Here is a 14,088-nt window from a genome sequence, read left to right as displayed (position 1 = left end):
CTTTGTTCAGTTCCTTTGGCCTGAGTTGAACTGCTGGGAACCTGTCCCGTAAATGCACAATTCAGGGAGATTTGGGTGGAGTTTATACCCAGAATTTGGGGCTACTGTTCTGTGGCTGTTTTCTGAGACACCTCTCCTCACTTTCCGGGTGTAGTTACCAAATTCTGCCCCCTAATTGCTCAGACAGGAAGAGTGAAGTTGTAGCCATCATACACACATTAATTGGGGCCTGTCCTTGGGGAAAACCCTATAAAAACATGGAAGTCGCTCTTTCTTTCTTTAAAGTGTTGACTCCCCGCTATTTTCCATATGTTTGTAATTGAACAAACTTAGTGCCTTCTAATAGGTTATGTGTGTGTGTGTGTGTGTGTGTGTGTGTGTGTATGTATGTTATAGTTATATGTGAGATGGTAGGTCTGATAAGAACCTTTCCCAATACAAAAAGCAGAAACTTTCTGATCAATGGTTCATTTAGGGACCCCCAGAGCCCCCTTATTTTATGGCAATAAATAGAGTAGGTGGCAATAAATGTTTATTTGTTTATTGAATAAATGCATGAGGCTTTACATTAAAAAAAAAAAAAAGGAAGTGAATTGGGGAGAAAATTGCCAGAAGAAAAATCCCGAGACCGGCTATACCTGGATGGCTCCAGGTATCAAGTAGGGAGGGTGTCCGGTAATTTGCTGGAGTCAATGTTGGGTGGAGGATGGCAATAATATGAGGGCTGCGGATCGCTGAGAATAGACCACAGTGGCTCACAAAGTGAACCTGAGTTTTCAACACGAGATGACAAACTCAGTTGTGACAGTATCATCACTTTCATGGGGTCGAGTCCATGGCTTACGGAGAACTTACCATGTTGAGCGGAAAGACAGCTGGTCAGAGGGGAGGCAGAGGTATGCCTGGAGTTCTGTGCCCTCCCGAGGAGCTGAGGGGAGGGAATCAAAGTGAAGGAACTCTGGCTGGAGATCAAAGAGCAGAGGAAGTAATGTCCAGGCAGTCCCACTACAGCTTTTGCTCCTCTCTGCATGGTGACCTGGGAGGTCACGGACCCAGTACGGAGAGACTTCAAAGACTACATAATGCACGGAAATGTCTTTTACCAAAACGCAGAGCATCTGGAGACTTCCTGACTTATTCTACTAGATTTCATCTCTCAGAGAGTAGAAGAGAGAGGACAGTTGCTGGGATGAGTCTGGCTCAGGAGCCGCTGGGTGAAGTAAAAATGAGAAAGTGCCTCCCCAGAAAGGGAATACTGAGCCCGCAGAGGTTTGGAAGACAGGTTTTATGAAATTTAAGCGTGAGATTACAGTTGACCCTTGAACAACATGGGTTGAACTGCATAGGTCCGCATAACTGTGGATTTTTTTTTCCCATTCGGCACAGTCCCATAAATGTATTTTTTCTTATGACTTTCTTTTTTTTGTTTAGATTTTATTTATTTATTTGACGGAGAGAGACACAGCGAGAGAGGGAACACAAGCAGGGGGAGTGGGAGAGGAAGAAGCAGGCTTCCTGCTGAGCAGGGAGCCCGATGTGGGGCTCGATCCCAGGACCCTGGGATCATGACCTGAGCCAAAGGCAGACGCTTAATGACTGAGCCACCCAGGTGCTCCTCTTATGACTTTCTTATTAACATGTTCTCTCTAGCTTATTTTATTGCAAGGATACAGGATATAATACATACAACATACGGAAGATGTGTTTATGTTATGTTATGTTAGCAGTAAGGCTTCCGGTCAGCAGTGGGCGATTACTAGTTAAGTTTTTGGAGAGTCAAAAGCTGTTATGTGGATTTTTGAAAGTGGGGGAGTCGGCACCCCTACCCCCTGCATTGCTCGAGGGTCAACTGTACATATATTTCCTGTCCCAGCCTCCAAAAGTAACAACAGCTCCAACAGTCAGGGAAGTTATGGCTTTAATCAGTTATCCTCACTCTGCATAGATTTTGTTTTTCCTCCTTCATGGGTTCTTCTTGCTTCCAGTCAGGCTTCTGTGGGCCATCTTCCCTGTCTGACATTTTTTTTCTCTTCTTTTCAAGTGGGGAAGATATTAAAAATACTAAACCATCACGGCACAGGCTTAGACCAATCAGAAGAGAGGCTGGCCTCAACAGCCAGAATATCAGCCCTTCTTACCGGCTCCTTACCTCTGAATCTTTGTTTTCTGCTCTTTGAAATGGGGACAACACTTCCACTGCAGAGTTGGCACAATTGTCCGAGAGCTGCTACCGGGAAAGAGCCTGACAAGTGGAAGGTGTGCCGTGGACAGAAGCTGCCCTTGGTACCCTGCACTCTTTCTCTGGGTTGATTTCGTCTGCACATCGTATAGCTTTTCTGATGCTACTCCTTAGTTTCATTAAGTCTCTATTTTTTTCCTAAAGATTTTATTTATTTATCTTAAAGATAGAGGGAGAGAAAGAGAGGATGTGAGTGGGGGGAGGAGCAGAGGGAGAGGGACAAGCAGACTCTGTGCAGAGTCTCCACAACCCGGAGATCCCCACTGGAACCAAAACCAAGAGCTGGACGCCCAACCGACTGAGCCACCCAGGTGCCCCACATTAAGTCTATGTTTTACTGTATGCTGACTTCAGTAAGTGAAGTCTTGCATTTCATGAAGAAGATCTTTTAAAGCAATTAAGGTTCTTTTAGGGTTTTCCCTAGTTCTTTCTTCTCCTTCTCCTTTTATGTGTGTAGACTTCGGAATTAAGTGAACCTGGGTTCACATCCCACCTCCACCCCTTACTGGCTGTGTGGTTCAAGGTGTCCGCTCTCCACCGTGCTCTTCCTCCTCATTCTTCCTTCCTCCAGTGTGGGACTTTCTCCTTCAAGTCTAGCACTCTGTTTTTTACTGTCCTCGCTTCCTTGGAATATTCTCTAAACCTCAGTGAACAAACGATATGAAAAACTCTTTAAAATTCCCACCCCTGCTACTTCCAATTTGCTCAGAAGACCCCTGGCCCAAGGGGAGGAGAGAGCTTGCTAATTTCGGAAGTGGAGAGAGGGGTCTTGTTAGGAAGCCGACTACGGTCCCCTTCCTCCTTTATGTTGGCAGTGGTGTGGGACCCATGATGCTTGGAACGGACGAGAAAGTGATCCCTGGATGGTAGTAGTGCCTTTGCCCCTCCTCCTTCAGGAATGGACGCCATCCAGTTACCAGGAGAATGTGTCATCTCCCCGTCTCCAGGGACAGAGCTGGGCCAGGTTGCAGTCAGCTGTGGGAGTTGCCTTCCTTTGCTTGAGCTGGCTCTGCATACTGCTTCCTAGAATCTGGATCTAGTCAATTTAAGGGACGGAGTAATGGAGCACAGTTCTTCCTTCTACCCCCTTGAAATTATTAGAGAATAGAGGGAGTTATTAGAGAAATTCCTACTGGAACCTAAGATAGTCTTGATTCTTGTCTACCACAGAGGCCACAGTGATTTTGTATTGTTGTTTGGATGATATTTTGGAATTTGAGGGGCCTTTCCACTCAATCTGATAACTGTCTAGATGTGTGTATTTAAGACTCGAGGATTTTGAACACTGGCGCAAAGGCAAGTATTGAAATCCAAGGTTAGGCAAGCATGATGTAGAGGCGAGCTAGCTGCATACCCAGTATGCATGCGAGCCACTCCCCACTGCTTTCCCCATGGCAGACATTACTGATTGACCACACTGCTCATTCCTCCTGTCGTCACACACACACACACACACACGGCCCCAGAACCCCTCCCCTCACAGTGCTCCAGGTGGCCATCACCAACCCAAGAGTTGGTGCCACAGAGGAAACTTGGCCCAGGATGTCATGCGGAAAGAGAGGCAGAGGACACAGGCCACTCTGGGCTTGGCCAGTGTGAACGGCCATCCGCTGTTTGATAAATGCGTAACCAAGGAGGGCGTTTTGTGGCCACAGGTGGCCTCCTTTGGAAATTGATCCTTCCAGCTGCAAAGGGAGTTTTTTCTCTCCCTGCAAAGAGAGGGGGTGGACCACACTCCCTCAAGCCTGGAGAAACAGTATGTGTAATTTGACTTCTGTTTCCCCGTGCTTAGCTGTTACATAAGCTTCTTTAGAAGGCTGGCTGTTGGATGTAGCACTGTGACTGACTAATGTTCGTAGACCTCATGTCAGCTCTGTGTGTGCCCTATCCTTGGCACCTTCCCTCCGGCCCCTGCAGCCTCCCCCACACTTGACATTCTTATCGACAAGCATGTGGGCCTCTCTGTGGGTTCAGGTTCACGGGGAAAAGCTCAGCATGAAAGACTGGTGTGTTCATGGGTTTTCCTTCACCTGATTGAGCTGTGGTTTCCTTTGAAATTTTCTTGGAGTTGAGCCTGAGAAAGCTGTCTCACCATCACAGGCAAGAAGGAATCCAAAACATCATCAACCAGTATCTACTTCAAATGGCCCTTACAGGCTAGCTAGCTGGGTGGTTACCAAGTTCCAGGCTGCAAATATGTGTGATGGGGTACTTGCTCCTCATAGAGGTGATCTGTCTACCAGGTCAGGACTGGGGCTCACTGGGCCAGTCCCACCCAACAGCCCAGATGGGTGGTAGGACCTTCTCTGTCAGCAGCCTCGTGAATGGCCTTGGAGTTCCTGGTGGTGGGACCCCAACACTGTGCCATGGCTGGGCTTTGCACAATTGTCAGTGTTGGACAATTTTTCCTCTTGCCAGGCTGATTCCTACCTCTTTATTTTGCTTGTCCAGGATCTCAGCTCTGCCCTCTAGAGACTTGGAAAATAGCTCATGGCATTTGTTAAGGCCTGGTCCTATACTGCCAATATGGCCCAGCCAGTTCAGTCAGAGGTCTGCTGGGCTCTGATTATCCCCAATGCTGGACACAATTCTTTTCCCAAGAAAGTTCAAGTCGCACTAATTACTTGACCCCTCCTTGTTCTTGTTGAACGGTGGGTGCTGAATCCTGGCACCCTCCCCTGTCCGGATCCCCCTCAAAGTCTTGCCAAATTGGGTCATAGTAAATGGGCTTCAAGAGACAGTGACAAGTTGGGGGCCAAGCCCAGGGCCACCACTCAGAGGTCTGAATGAGGCACAGCTGGGAGAGGCAGACTTGTGTCTGGAGGCACAGCTGTGTCTGAAAGGCACAGCTGGGAGAGGCAGACTTGAGGAGCAGCCCTTGGGGACCTGAGTCCCCCAACAGGCTTAAAACCATAATGCCAGTGTGGGATGACTGTGCTTGAAGTCTAGAAGGTAAATCCCAGAAGGGCTAGGATTGTGAGTCCATAAAATCCCATGAGGATGGGCTTGAGGGTGACAAGGCTAATTTCTAACTCAGATATTTGGAGCACCAAAGGCCCCAGAAGTCTCTTTGCTCATGAGTAAAACATTTTTATACTGGGGTGGGGGTGGGGTTGATGCTGTTATTCAAAGCAGTGTGTTGGGGGAGGGTGGGGGCATACATCCTTTAGGAGAGAAAGTGGGTCCCAAGTGAGCTCCCAGGAGGAGGGAAAGCCAATGCTGTTTGTTTTGTTTTGGTCTTCTCCTCGAGCTCAGCCGCACAGGAAGCACGAGGAGAGCGCACTCTCGGGCTTCCTCTAGGCTGCAGCCAATATTGTGTGGAGAAGAATGGCTGAAGAACAAGAAAAAAATCTTAACATTTTCTTTTGACGGTGTGAACTTTGAGACACTGTCTGACTCATGTTTTAAAGACTCTTCAATTTGAATTCACCTTCCTCCGTGTTGTTTTTCTCAAGGCACTAGGCTCGAGTCCAAAGATGTGTCAACCAGCTGCCCCCCTGGGATTGAGGAGTCTCAAGGCCCTGGGCCCCCTTCTCCCCTCTCAGGGGGTGGGGCTGCTGACAGAACCCAGCTTTGGCCTCCCCACCCTTCCTCAAGGCTGGCCTTCAGCTGGGGGGATGCGGGGGTGGCGTGGGGGGAAGTGGCCGTATCTGGAACTGTGCCCCCAGCAAGAGGCCACTCACCCTGCTTCGGACAACAGTTCCTTCCGGGGTCCCCCTTCCTGCACCCCGAAAAGCAGCCTTGCTGTCTGTTAGGGTACTTTGGGCTACAGGAAACTAAATTCAGTTCAACTAGCTTGAACAATAAAGAGGATTTTGTTGCTTTGGATCACCGAAGTCGAGAAGCCCCTAAGTGAAAGGACCCCGCTTCCCCTCCTCTGACTCCCAAGTATTGGCTTCACCCCAAGGCTGGCTTCCGGACGCAACATGGGTTCATGCTTCCACTTCGCGGGCAACGGGAAAAGAGAGCGACTGACTGGGGCCCGTGTAAGTCCTGTGCCTCCCCGCCAGCCAATCAGCAGGGCGGGGCTGAGGCCTTTGCTGACAGGTTCTGGCCAATCAGGGTCCAGCCCAGAGTAATGCTGGGGCCTCTACAAAGACCACCAGCAGTCGGTGTCTTTCAGCGGACCCATGCCTTTCTTTTCCTGTTTCCCCAGAGGCATATCATTGCCCGAACAGCACCCCTGTAATGGTCTTCTTTTTCAATTTCGAGGAGGAGGGGGTTCTATAGTGTCCTCCCCAGTCCCTCGTCCACCCCCAGCACACTTCCTCACCCTTTCCCCTCGAGGCTCAGCTTCTGGAGGGCAGCCCCTGCTTCCCTAGACGTGCGCTGACTTGGTTTCTCCTTGAGCCGACAGCAAGCGTTAGCGGATGCGCCGAGATGAATCAAGCTCAGACTTTGTCAGACAGGAACCAGACGCTGAATCAAGGCTCACCCCAAATGCCTGTCCTGCCCCACTGAGGTCAAGTGGCTTGGCCTCAGACTTCCCGCTGCCCACACTCAGGCTATTTTGTTTCATCTGCCCGACTTCATACAGCCACTTGTGGGAAAATTAAGTACCCTGCCCTATTTCCCCCTTGCTTCTGATTTCTCTTCTCATATCACACACACTTCCTGGATATAATCTCATCTCACCTCAACCTGGCCTCTGCAGACCATTTCCACACCTGCCTTGTCAGCCTGGCGGCTCCACTGACTCGTGGCCCCACGTGCCCAGTTCTCTGTGGGATGGTCTGTATGGATGTTCCCACAAAACACCAGGCTCAGTATTTCTCCAGGGAGCTGGTTTTCCTCCACATGAGGTCCTCCTTGGGGATCCCCTGTAAGTGTTGATGATGTTGCTCTCCCAGGTCCTGACAGTTGGGGCTGCGTCCCTAACACCATCCAGGGTTTCCTCTGGAAGTGCGGACAGGTGCCCCCGGGTCTCAGAGGGGGCCAGGCCACAGCCCCTAGGAGGCAGGACTTCTGTGGGCTGCCCCAGCACCCAGGCAGGTGCCCTGTCTTGGGGGCCGCCCAGCTGCTGTCTTAGCATCATGATGGCAATTCTTTAATTAGACCAAGCAGGGTTTTCTCAGACGGGGGTGGGAGGAGGTGTGTGGGTCTATTGGGGGAAACTAGGTCACCTGAAAACCGGCAGTCAAGAGGGAGCTGTCCTGGAGCCCCAGCTCCAGGGAACCCAGAGGGGTGAGGCGGGAGGGGCTGGCAGGGAGAGCGGAGTCAGAGGAAAATGTGCTCTGGCCCCTTTTACTGGCCCTTGGGAGGCATTGTCCTCGCCTTGCTCCAGGGGGCTGGGTAGCTGCCCTTAATTCCTTCCTCCCAAGCAAACTGCCCTAGTCAAGGAGGGCATTGCAGTGAGTGCCTTCTGTCTGGCTGAGGCCTGCTACCATGGGGCCTGGGGAGGGCGTACTGCCCTGGGAATCAGACCCATGGCTTGAGGTTCTGCTCAGTCTCTGTCTCCTTGGAGCATGTTCCCCACTCCCTCGTGCCTCTGTTTTGTCTTCCATCCAATCGTCAGGGACTATGCCTGTCTTCTGCCCTGCTGTACCCCTAGCCCTTAGCACAGTCCTGGCATGTGCTAGATGCCAGATAGATATTTGTCAGATGAAATCGTCAATTCATATGAGCGTTTCTCTTATAAAATTTTCATTGAGGATCAGTAGCCTGGTGGATTTCCCAAATGCCAATCACTTACAGTTTTTGCCAACATTAAATCCCATCATTATTTCATTTTTTTTTTTGGCTACCACCTTGCTAGTTTTCCACTGAAATAGATTTCCTTAAGAGGGAAATTTTATATCCCTGCCATAAGTAAACAGTAACCGTGAAAACTAATCCACAGAAAACAGAACAATGTTTTTGCGTTCTATCCCAGATGCCATTGCTTGCCCAAGGCTATGAGCCTGAGGCCCGCCTTCTCTTTGTTTGCAAGGAAGAGTGACATGGTTATAAGGATGGATGTTTAAAAGTCTATTAGTACCCAACTGACACTTTCTTCTGGGGAGAGTCCAATAGATGAAAAAAGAAGTGAAGAACATGACTTGCTTTCTGTGAGTCCATGTTAGGTGAAATCTTGTTGCATACTTTTGAAAATTCCCTCGGAGTGGATTCTCTTTCCACATTTAGGGAAACACTTGGCTGAGATGATGGGTGGTGGTGGGGGGTGTCCTTAGAAAGGATTAAGGGCTTTAATTAACAGGGTAAGTGATTGGTATGCTTAGTCTTGTCTTTAGTCTTGGCAGGGTTTTGGTACCTCCCACTTAGTAGGTGATCAGTAAACACTCAATAGTGCAAAAAGGAGTAACTGTATGCAGAATGTTAGGGCCCAAAGTGATCTCACAGAATACTCAGACCGATCTGGCAAGAGTGGAAATGGTGTTCTCTGGTGCGTGATGGAGAATCTGCCACCTCCTGAGACCACAAGCACCTTGCTGACTTGCTTGCTGGACTGCTCCGGAGGCTGGGTGTCTGTCTTTCTGGTGCACAGCACTGCTCCCCTGCACCCAGGGCCTGTTCTTCAATGGGGAGATACATAGACTTTCTTCTCTTTCTTTCTGGATATTTGCAGAATGCTGTCTCATTCTGCTTAAGACAGGGCTTGCAAACTCAGGTGACCACAGGAGCTAACAAGTGATGCCAATTAGTGAAGGAGGTCAGGTGGGGTAATGGGGGTGGTAGTGTCCCCACCTGAACGGGACAGTCCTGCTCCATATCTGCAGATTGTTACCATAGGAGCCCGGCGTGGCCAGGTGCTGAGATGGTCTAGGAAAACCTGAACATCTGATTTCGGGTATTAAAGTTTCAAGTTTTAAATGTTAGCAATACATTACTATATTATAAAACATGGTGTGGTCCAAAGCCCAACCAACAAACCAGCCAAACGTGGTGTGCACCTGGGGGCTTCCTGGTTAAGTCTGGCCCCTAGTCACATACTGCTCACCGCTGCCCCGAAGACTTCTGTTCTTTCTAGGTTGAGCAGCCCCATCCTCCTCAAGCCATGTTTGTGGGTGTCGGTTCCTGGAATTCCTTCCATGATGATCAGCCCCTCTGCCTGCCTTTGAACATTGGCAAGCTCCCTCTCAGCCCATGTCTGTCCTTTTCATCTGGCAAACTCCTACTCATCGTTTCAGATTCAAATCAGTTGTCCCCTACTCTGGAGAACTTTCCTCATCGCCTCAGGCAGACTGGCCCTTCCATTTTCTAGCTATGACATGATGTTGGGTAAACTGCTTAATCGCTCTGTGCCTCAGTTTCCTTCTCTGTGAAATGGGGATGATGATAGTACCTACCTCATTAGATTGTCAAGAGGATAAAAAGAATTTATAGATACACTGATAGATAGACAGACAGACAGAGGTTTCCTAGATGGCAGAGCTAGTCCCTGATCCATCTCTGAATCAGGGCTTGTCACAGAGCAGGTGTTCATTAGATGTTAGATCACTTGAGGAAGTGGGAAGAAGTAAATATGTGATCCACTAGCTCCCAATGAGGTCTGTCATGATATGATGTGGTTGGGAATTCAACTCTTTCGAACTCCTTACTTTTTAAAAAGGCAACCAAAATATCTGTCTAAATGGCTAAAATGCAAAAACAGTGATACCACCAAATGCTGGCAGAGAAACTGGATCACTCATACATTGCTGGTGGGAATGAAAAATGGTACAGTCACTCTAGGAAAGAGAGTTTGACAGTTTTTTATAAAACTAATCATATAATTACCATACGATCCTGCAGTTGTGCTCTTGGGCATTTACTCCAAAGAAGTGAAAACTTATATTCACACAAAGCCTGCACATGAAGGTAATAGCCCCAAACTGGAAACAGCCCAGACGTTCTGCAGTGAGTGAAAGGTTAAGCAAACTGTGGTACATTCATACAATGGAATACTACTTGGCAATGAAGAGAATGGACTATGGATACACACAACAATTTGGATGAATCTCAAGGGAATGATGCTGAGTGAAAAAGTCAATCCCAAAAGGTTACCTACTATCTGGTTCTATTTATATAACATTTTCGAAGTGATACAGTTCTAGAGATGGGGGTCAGTTGATTGCCCAGAGAAAGGACAAGAGCACTTGGAGAGAGGGGAGTTAGGGAATCCTTGTGTGATGGAGCTGTTTGTATCTTGACTGTGGTGGTGGACACACGAACCTACACATATGATGAGATTGTGTTAAACTAAACACACACACACACAAAGGCGTACATGTAAAACCAGGGAATTCTGAATAGACTGATAGGTTGTATCAGTATCAGGTTCCTGGTCATGCTACTGAGCATAGTTTTGCAGGATGTTATCACGGGGATAAACTAGGTAAAGGTTGCATATTATTTGCTACAACTGCATGTGAATCTACAATGATCTCAAAATAAAAAGTATAATTAATTCATTTAAAAAGCATTACAAGGTATCCACAACAAAACAAAATAAAAGCAACCAAAGGCGGTTGGCTTGTTTTTTGTTTTTGTTTTTTTGCTGAGCTTTGCCTTTGGCTTATGTTTACTTTTGAAGTCGGGTTCACTCCGACCCCGAGGACCTTTGCCCTCTGAGCATGGTCAAGCCAACCCCTTCCCCATTTGCTTGTTTGCCCTCCAGTCTCAGAGCCGGGAGGGACCTGAAGAACAATCTGACGCAATCTGACCTCCCAGGGGTCAGGCTTACGCCGAATCCTGGTCGTTAGCCTCTGGAGGATGGGCAGTCCGAGAGTGAAGCAGGGAACCCAGAAGATCAGCAGTCACTTCTTGAAGTCTAGAGCTATCCTGACCCCTGGGGACCAGCAGGCATTTCCGTATTTACCCAAACGCAGACCTGTGCCAGTCTTTCTCTTGCCCAACACCCCACAACTCTCCACCAGCCTTGCCTGTGGGGTCCCAGATGAGCTGGGTTTACATGTCCCTGCTCTTTTCCCTCCAAGCTGTTTCTCTCTGTTATTAGGTGTATAACATTTTTTGGTCAGCTCTTTTTATTCCTATTAATTCTGGAAGGTGGAGACAATATTTTACAGATGGGAAAACAGGCTTAAAGAGTTTCAAGTGATTGTTCCAAGACCCTTTCCCTGTGTGTCTGAGAGTCCATAGGGTCGGCGCTGAATGAAGACAGGGACCAGTTAGCATCGGACTGAAATTTGGTTGACTTCATGTTGTCCAGGAGTCTATGAGAGCAAAAAATGTGATTTAAAAAAAATTTTTAAGGTCATCTAAAGAAGAAAACTTCAACCCAGATTTTCTAGGTCTCAGTAGTTCAGCAATTACCAAACTTTTTGGTCTTAGGACCCCTTTATACTCTTAAAATTAAGGATACCCAAGAGCTTTTGTTTATGTGGATGGTGTCTGTCAATATTTACCACATAATAAATTAATACTGAGAAATTTAAAATATGGCATTAGTTCCTTTAAAAATAACAATAAAGCCCTTATATGTTATAATAATATAACAAGCCCCTTATATGTTATAACAATATAACAACGTTATATGAAATAACAATGTAAACTCCCCCAAATAATAAATTTGTGGCATGATGGAGGTGTTAGCTAAGGCTACGGTGGTAATCATATTGCAATAGATAAATGTATCAGATCAACACTTCGTATGCCTTAGGCTTACACAAGGTTATATAGGTCGATTCTATCTCAATTAAAAAAAAGAAAAGAAAAAGAATTTAATAGAAAAAGCAAGTGTTTGGAACACGGGGCGAGTACCACCCTCAGATGGGAATTGAGAGCCTGACCAGCGTGTCCATCTGTGTCTCTCTCCCCGCACAGGCCCCACCATGAGGCCCCAGCCCCGCAGGAGCCCCCGCGCCGCCCCGGCACCCGGCGCCCCGCGCTAGCCCGCCACGCTAGCCCCCCGCCAGGGTGTGGGGAGGCGCCAAGGCCATGGCCAGCCACGTGGACCTGCTGACGGAGCTGCAGCTGCTGGAGAAGGTGCCCACGCTGGAGCGGCTGCGCGCCGCCCAGAAGCGCCGGGCCCAACAGCTGAAGAAGTGGGCGCAGTACGAGCAGGACCTGCAGCACCGCAAACGCAAGCACGAGCGGAAGCGCAGCGCGGGCGGCCGGCGGAAGAAGGTGTCCTTCGAGGCCAGCGTGGCCCTGCTGGAGGCCTCCCTGAGGAATGATGCCGAGGAAGGTAGGCCCCTCTGCCCCCGGTCGGCGCGGCCCTGGGTGCCTCCTGCCTGGCGCAGGGCGGCGGGGGTGGGGAGAGCTGGGCCCCCGGGGTCTGCGGCGCAGAGGAGGAGGGGTGCTGGCCGGGCCTGGCCGGTCTCCCCGGTTCGGGTGGGCCCGCGTGTCCTCGGAAGGGCATGTTCCGAGGTGGGGCTCTGAATTGATCTTCGACTTTTTTTTTTTTTTTTTTTTGGAAATGAGAATTCTAGCCTTTGGCTAATGAACATCACATTCATTTTCCTTCCCTCCCACCAACATCGCACTTCTTGGGCACGATTATTCTAGATGTGGCGAACAAATGGGATCTTGTCTTGCTCCTCCAAGAGCTCACCACTGGAGGATCTGGCATTTCTTAAGCCCGTGCTCTGAGCCAGGCCACCCGTGCCGGGCGCTATGTATGCGGTCGGGTTGTACTGGGCCTCGGCGGCGGCCCTGGATGGTGTAGGGCCCTAGTTACTAGCACAGGCCTGCGTGAGCCTGCCCTCGCTTCTCAAACTGATTTTGCCTGTTATTCTCCGGGATGACTCTGGCAAGTAGGCAAGTCACTTGGGCTCCCTATACCTTAGTTTCCACCTCTGTAAAATGGGGATAAATGCTAGTATCCGCCTCAAGGGCTTGCTGCGAGCATTGAATTAGTTAATACCGCTAAGTTATTGGATATGTGTGGTCCTTTGTACTCTGTGAGTGGTTATTAGTATGTTTTATTTTATTACATGATTCCTATATTTCATTATATTTATAGAATGAATGTATGTTTATATACACATTTGTATATGTATAATATTTGTATAATATCATATATATATGTATACAATTGTTTATATGTGTCCATAAACTCCGGAAACAGAGGAATATACACAATGCTGTCTAGGACATTTTCACTCTATAAAGCAAACTAATAAACACAAATGCAAATACCCACTCATATAATCTGTTTTCAGACCTTATGGATACCCTGTACTTGTTACATTTTACTTAATTATGTTATTATATGTCCCCTGATCCAGATACCATGATACCCCAGAGGCAGGTATAATAAACACCCATTTTACAGATGGGGAAACTGAGACCCAGAGAGGTTCAGAACCTTGACCAAGGTGGCGGAGCTGGGACCAGGAACCACAGGATCCAAGGTCTTGTCACTGGCCTCATGGCCTTGTAGGTTTGTTTCCCGTTATATCAGTGATTGGAGGATCCATGATTTGACCAAAGCTCTCTTCTCTGAGGATGCTCTGAGGGGTCACTGCGCAGCTGAGGTTTGTGTGTGTGTCCTGTGTTCCCCTCAGCAGCCTCCAGTCCCCTCCCGGTATAGGAGGCCTTTCTGGCTGTCCCCGGAGAGGCTTGCTAGCCGTGTTTCCTGGGTCCCTCTGGCCTCCTGCCTCCGCACACCCTCCAGAAATGTGCTAACGCAGTCATCAAGAGAGGGATGGCAGTTGCTGCCACTAGAGGGTTGGGTTTTATGCACATTGCTCCTCAGGTTCTAGCACCCTCTGAGAAGCACAATTCCCCTTCTGCCTTGGTTACAAAGTGCTTTGGGAATGGAACAGAAGCATTCCCAGAACTACTCAGCTGGAAAGAGCGCAGCTGAGAGCCTGGGGTGAGCAGCCCCCCGGAGAGAGGCATGAAATGTCGGGCTCGGGGAACTGGCCCTGCGAGGCTCCTTCCCACAGGAGGTGCTGGGTGACGTG

At 48.7% G+C, this 14,088-nt stretch overlaps 1 protein-coding gene across 3 annotated transcripts in view; it reads left to right on the top strand.

Moving 5' to 3' along the window:
• PPP1R16B (protein phosphatase 1 regulatory subunit 16B) overlaps nucleotides 1-14,088 on the top strand; it is a 90,197-nt gene that overhangs the window by 14,126 nt on the left and 61,983 nt on the right. For all 3 annotated transcript variants that reach the window (XM_073880430.1, XM_025876751.2, XM_073880431.1), the window contains exon 2: nucleotides 12,002-12,365. In XM_073880430.1, the coding sequence (XP_073736531.1) occupies nucleotides 12,116-12,365 (250 nt within the window). In that variant the 5' untranslated portion in view covers nucleotides 12,002-12,115. The remainder of the gene's footprint in view (nucleotides 1-12,001; nucleotides 12,366-14,088) is intronic.

Source organism: Callorhinus ursinus, unplaced genomic scaffold, assembly GCF_003265705.2.
Source record: "Callorhinus ursinus isolate GAN/ISIS: 27379988/994484 unplaced genomic scaffold, GSC_fseal_2.0 scaffold38, whole genome shotgun sequence".
Classification (NCBI taxonomy): Eukaryota; Metazoa; Chordata; class Mammalia; order Carnivora; family Otariidae; genus Callorhinus; species Callorhinus ursinus.
The sequence above is the reverse complement of the archived record's forward strand: the minus strand, read 5'-3'. Positions and strand labels throughout refer to the sequence as shown.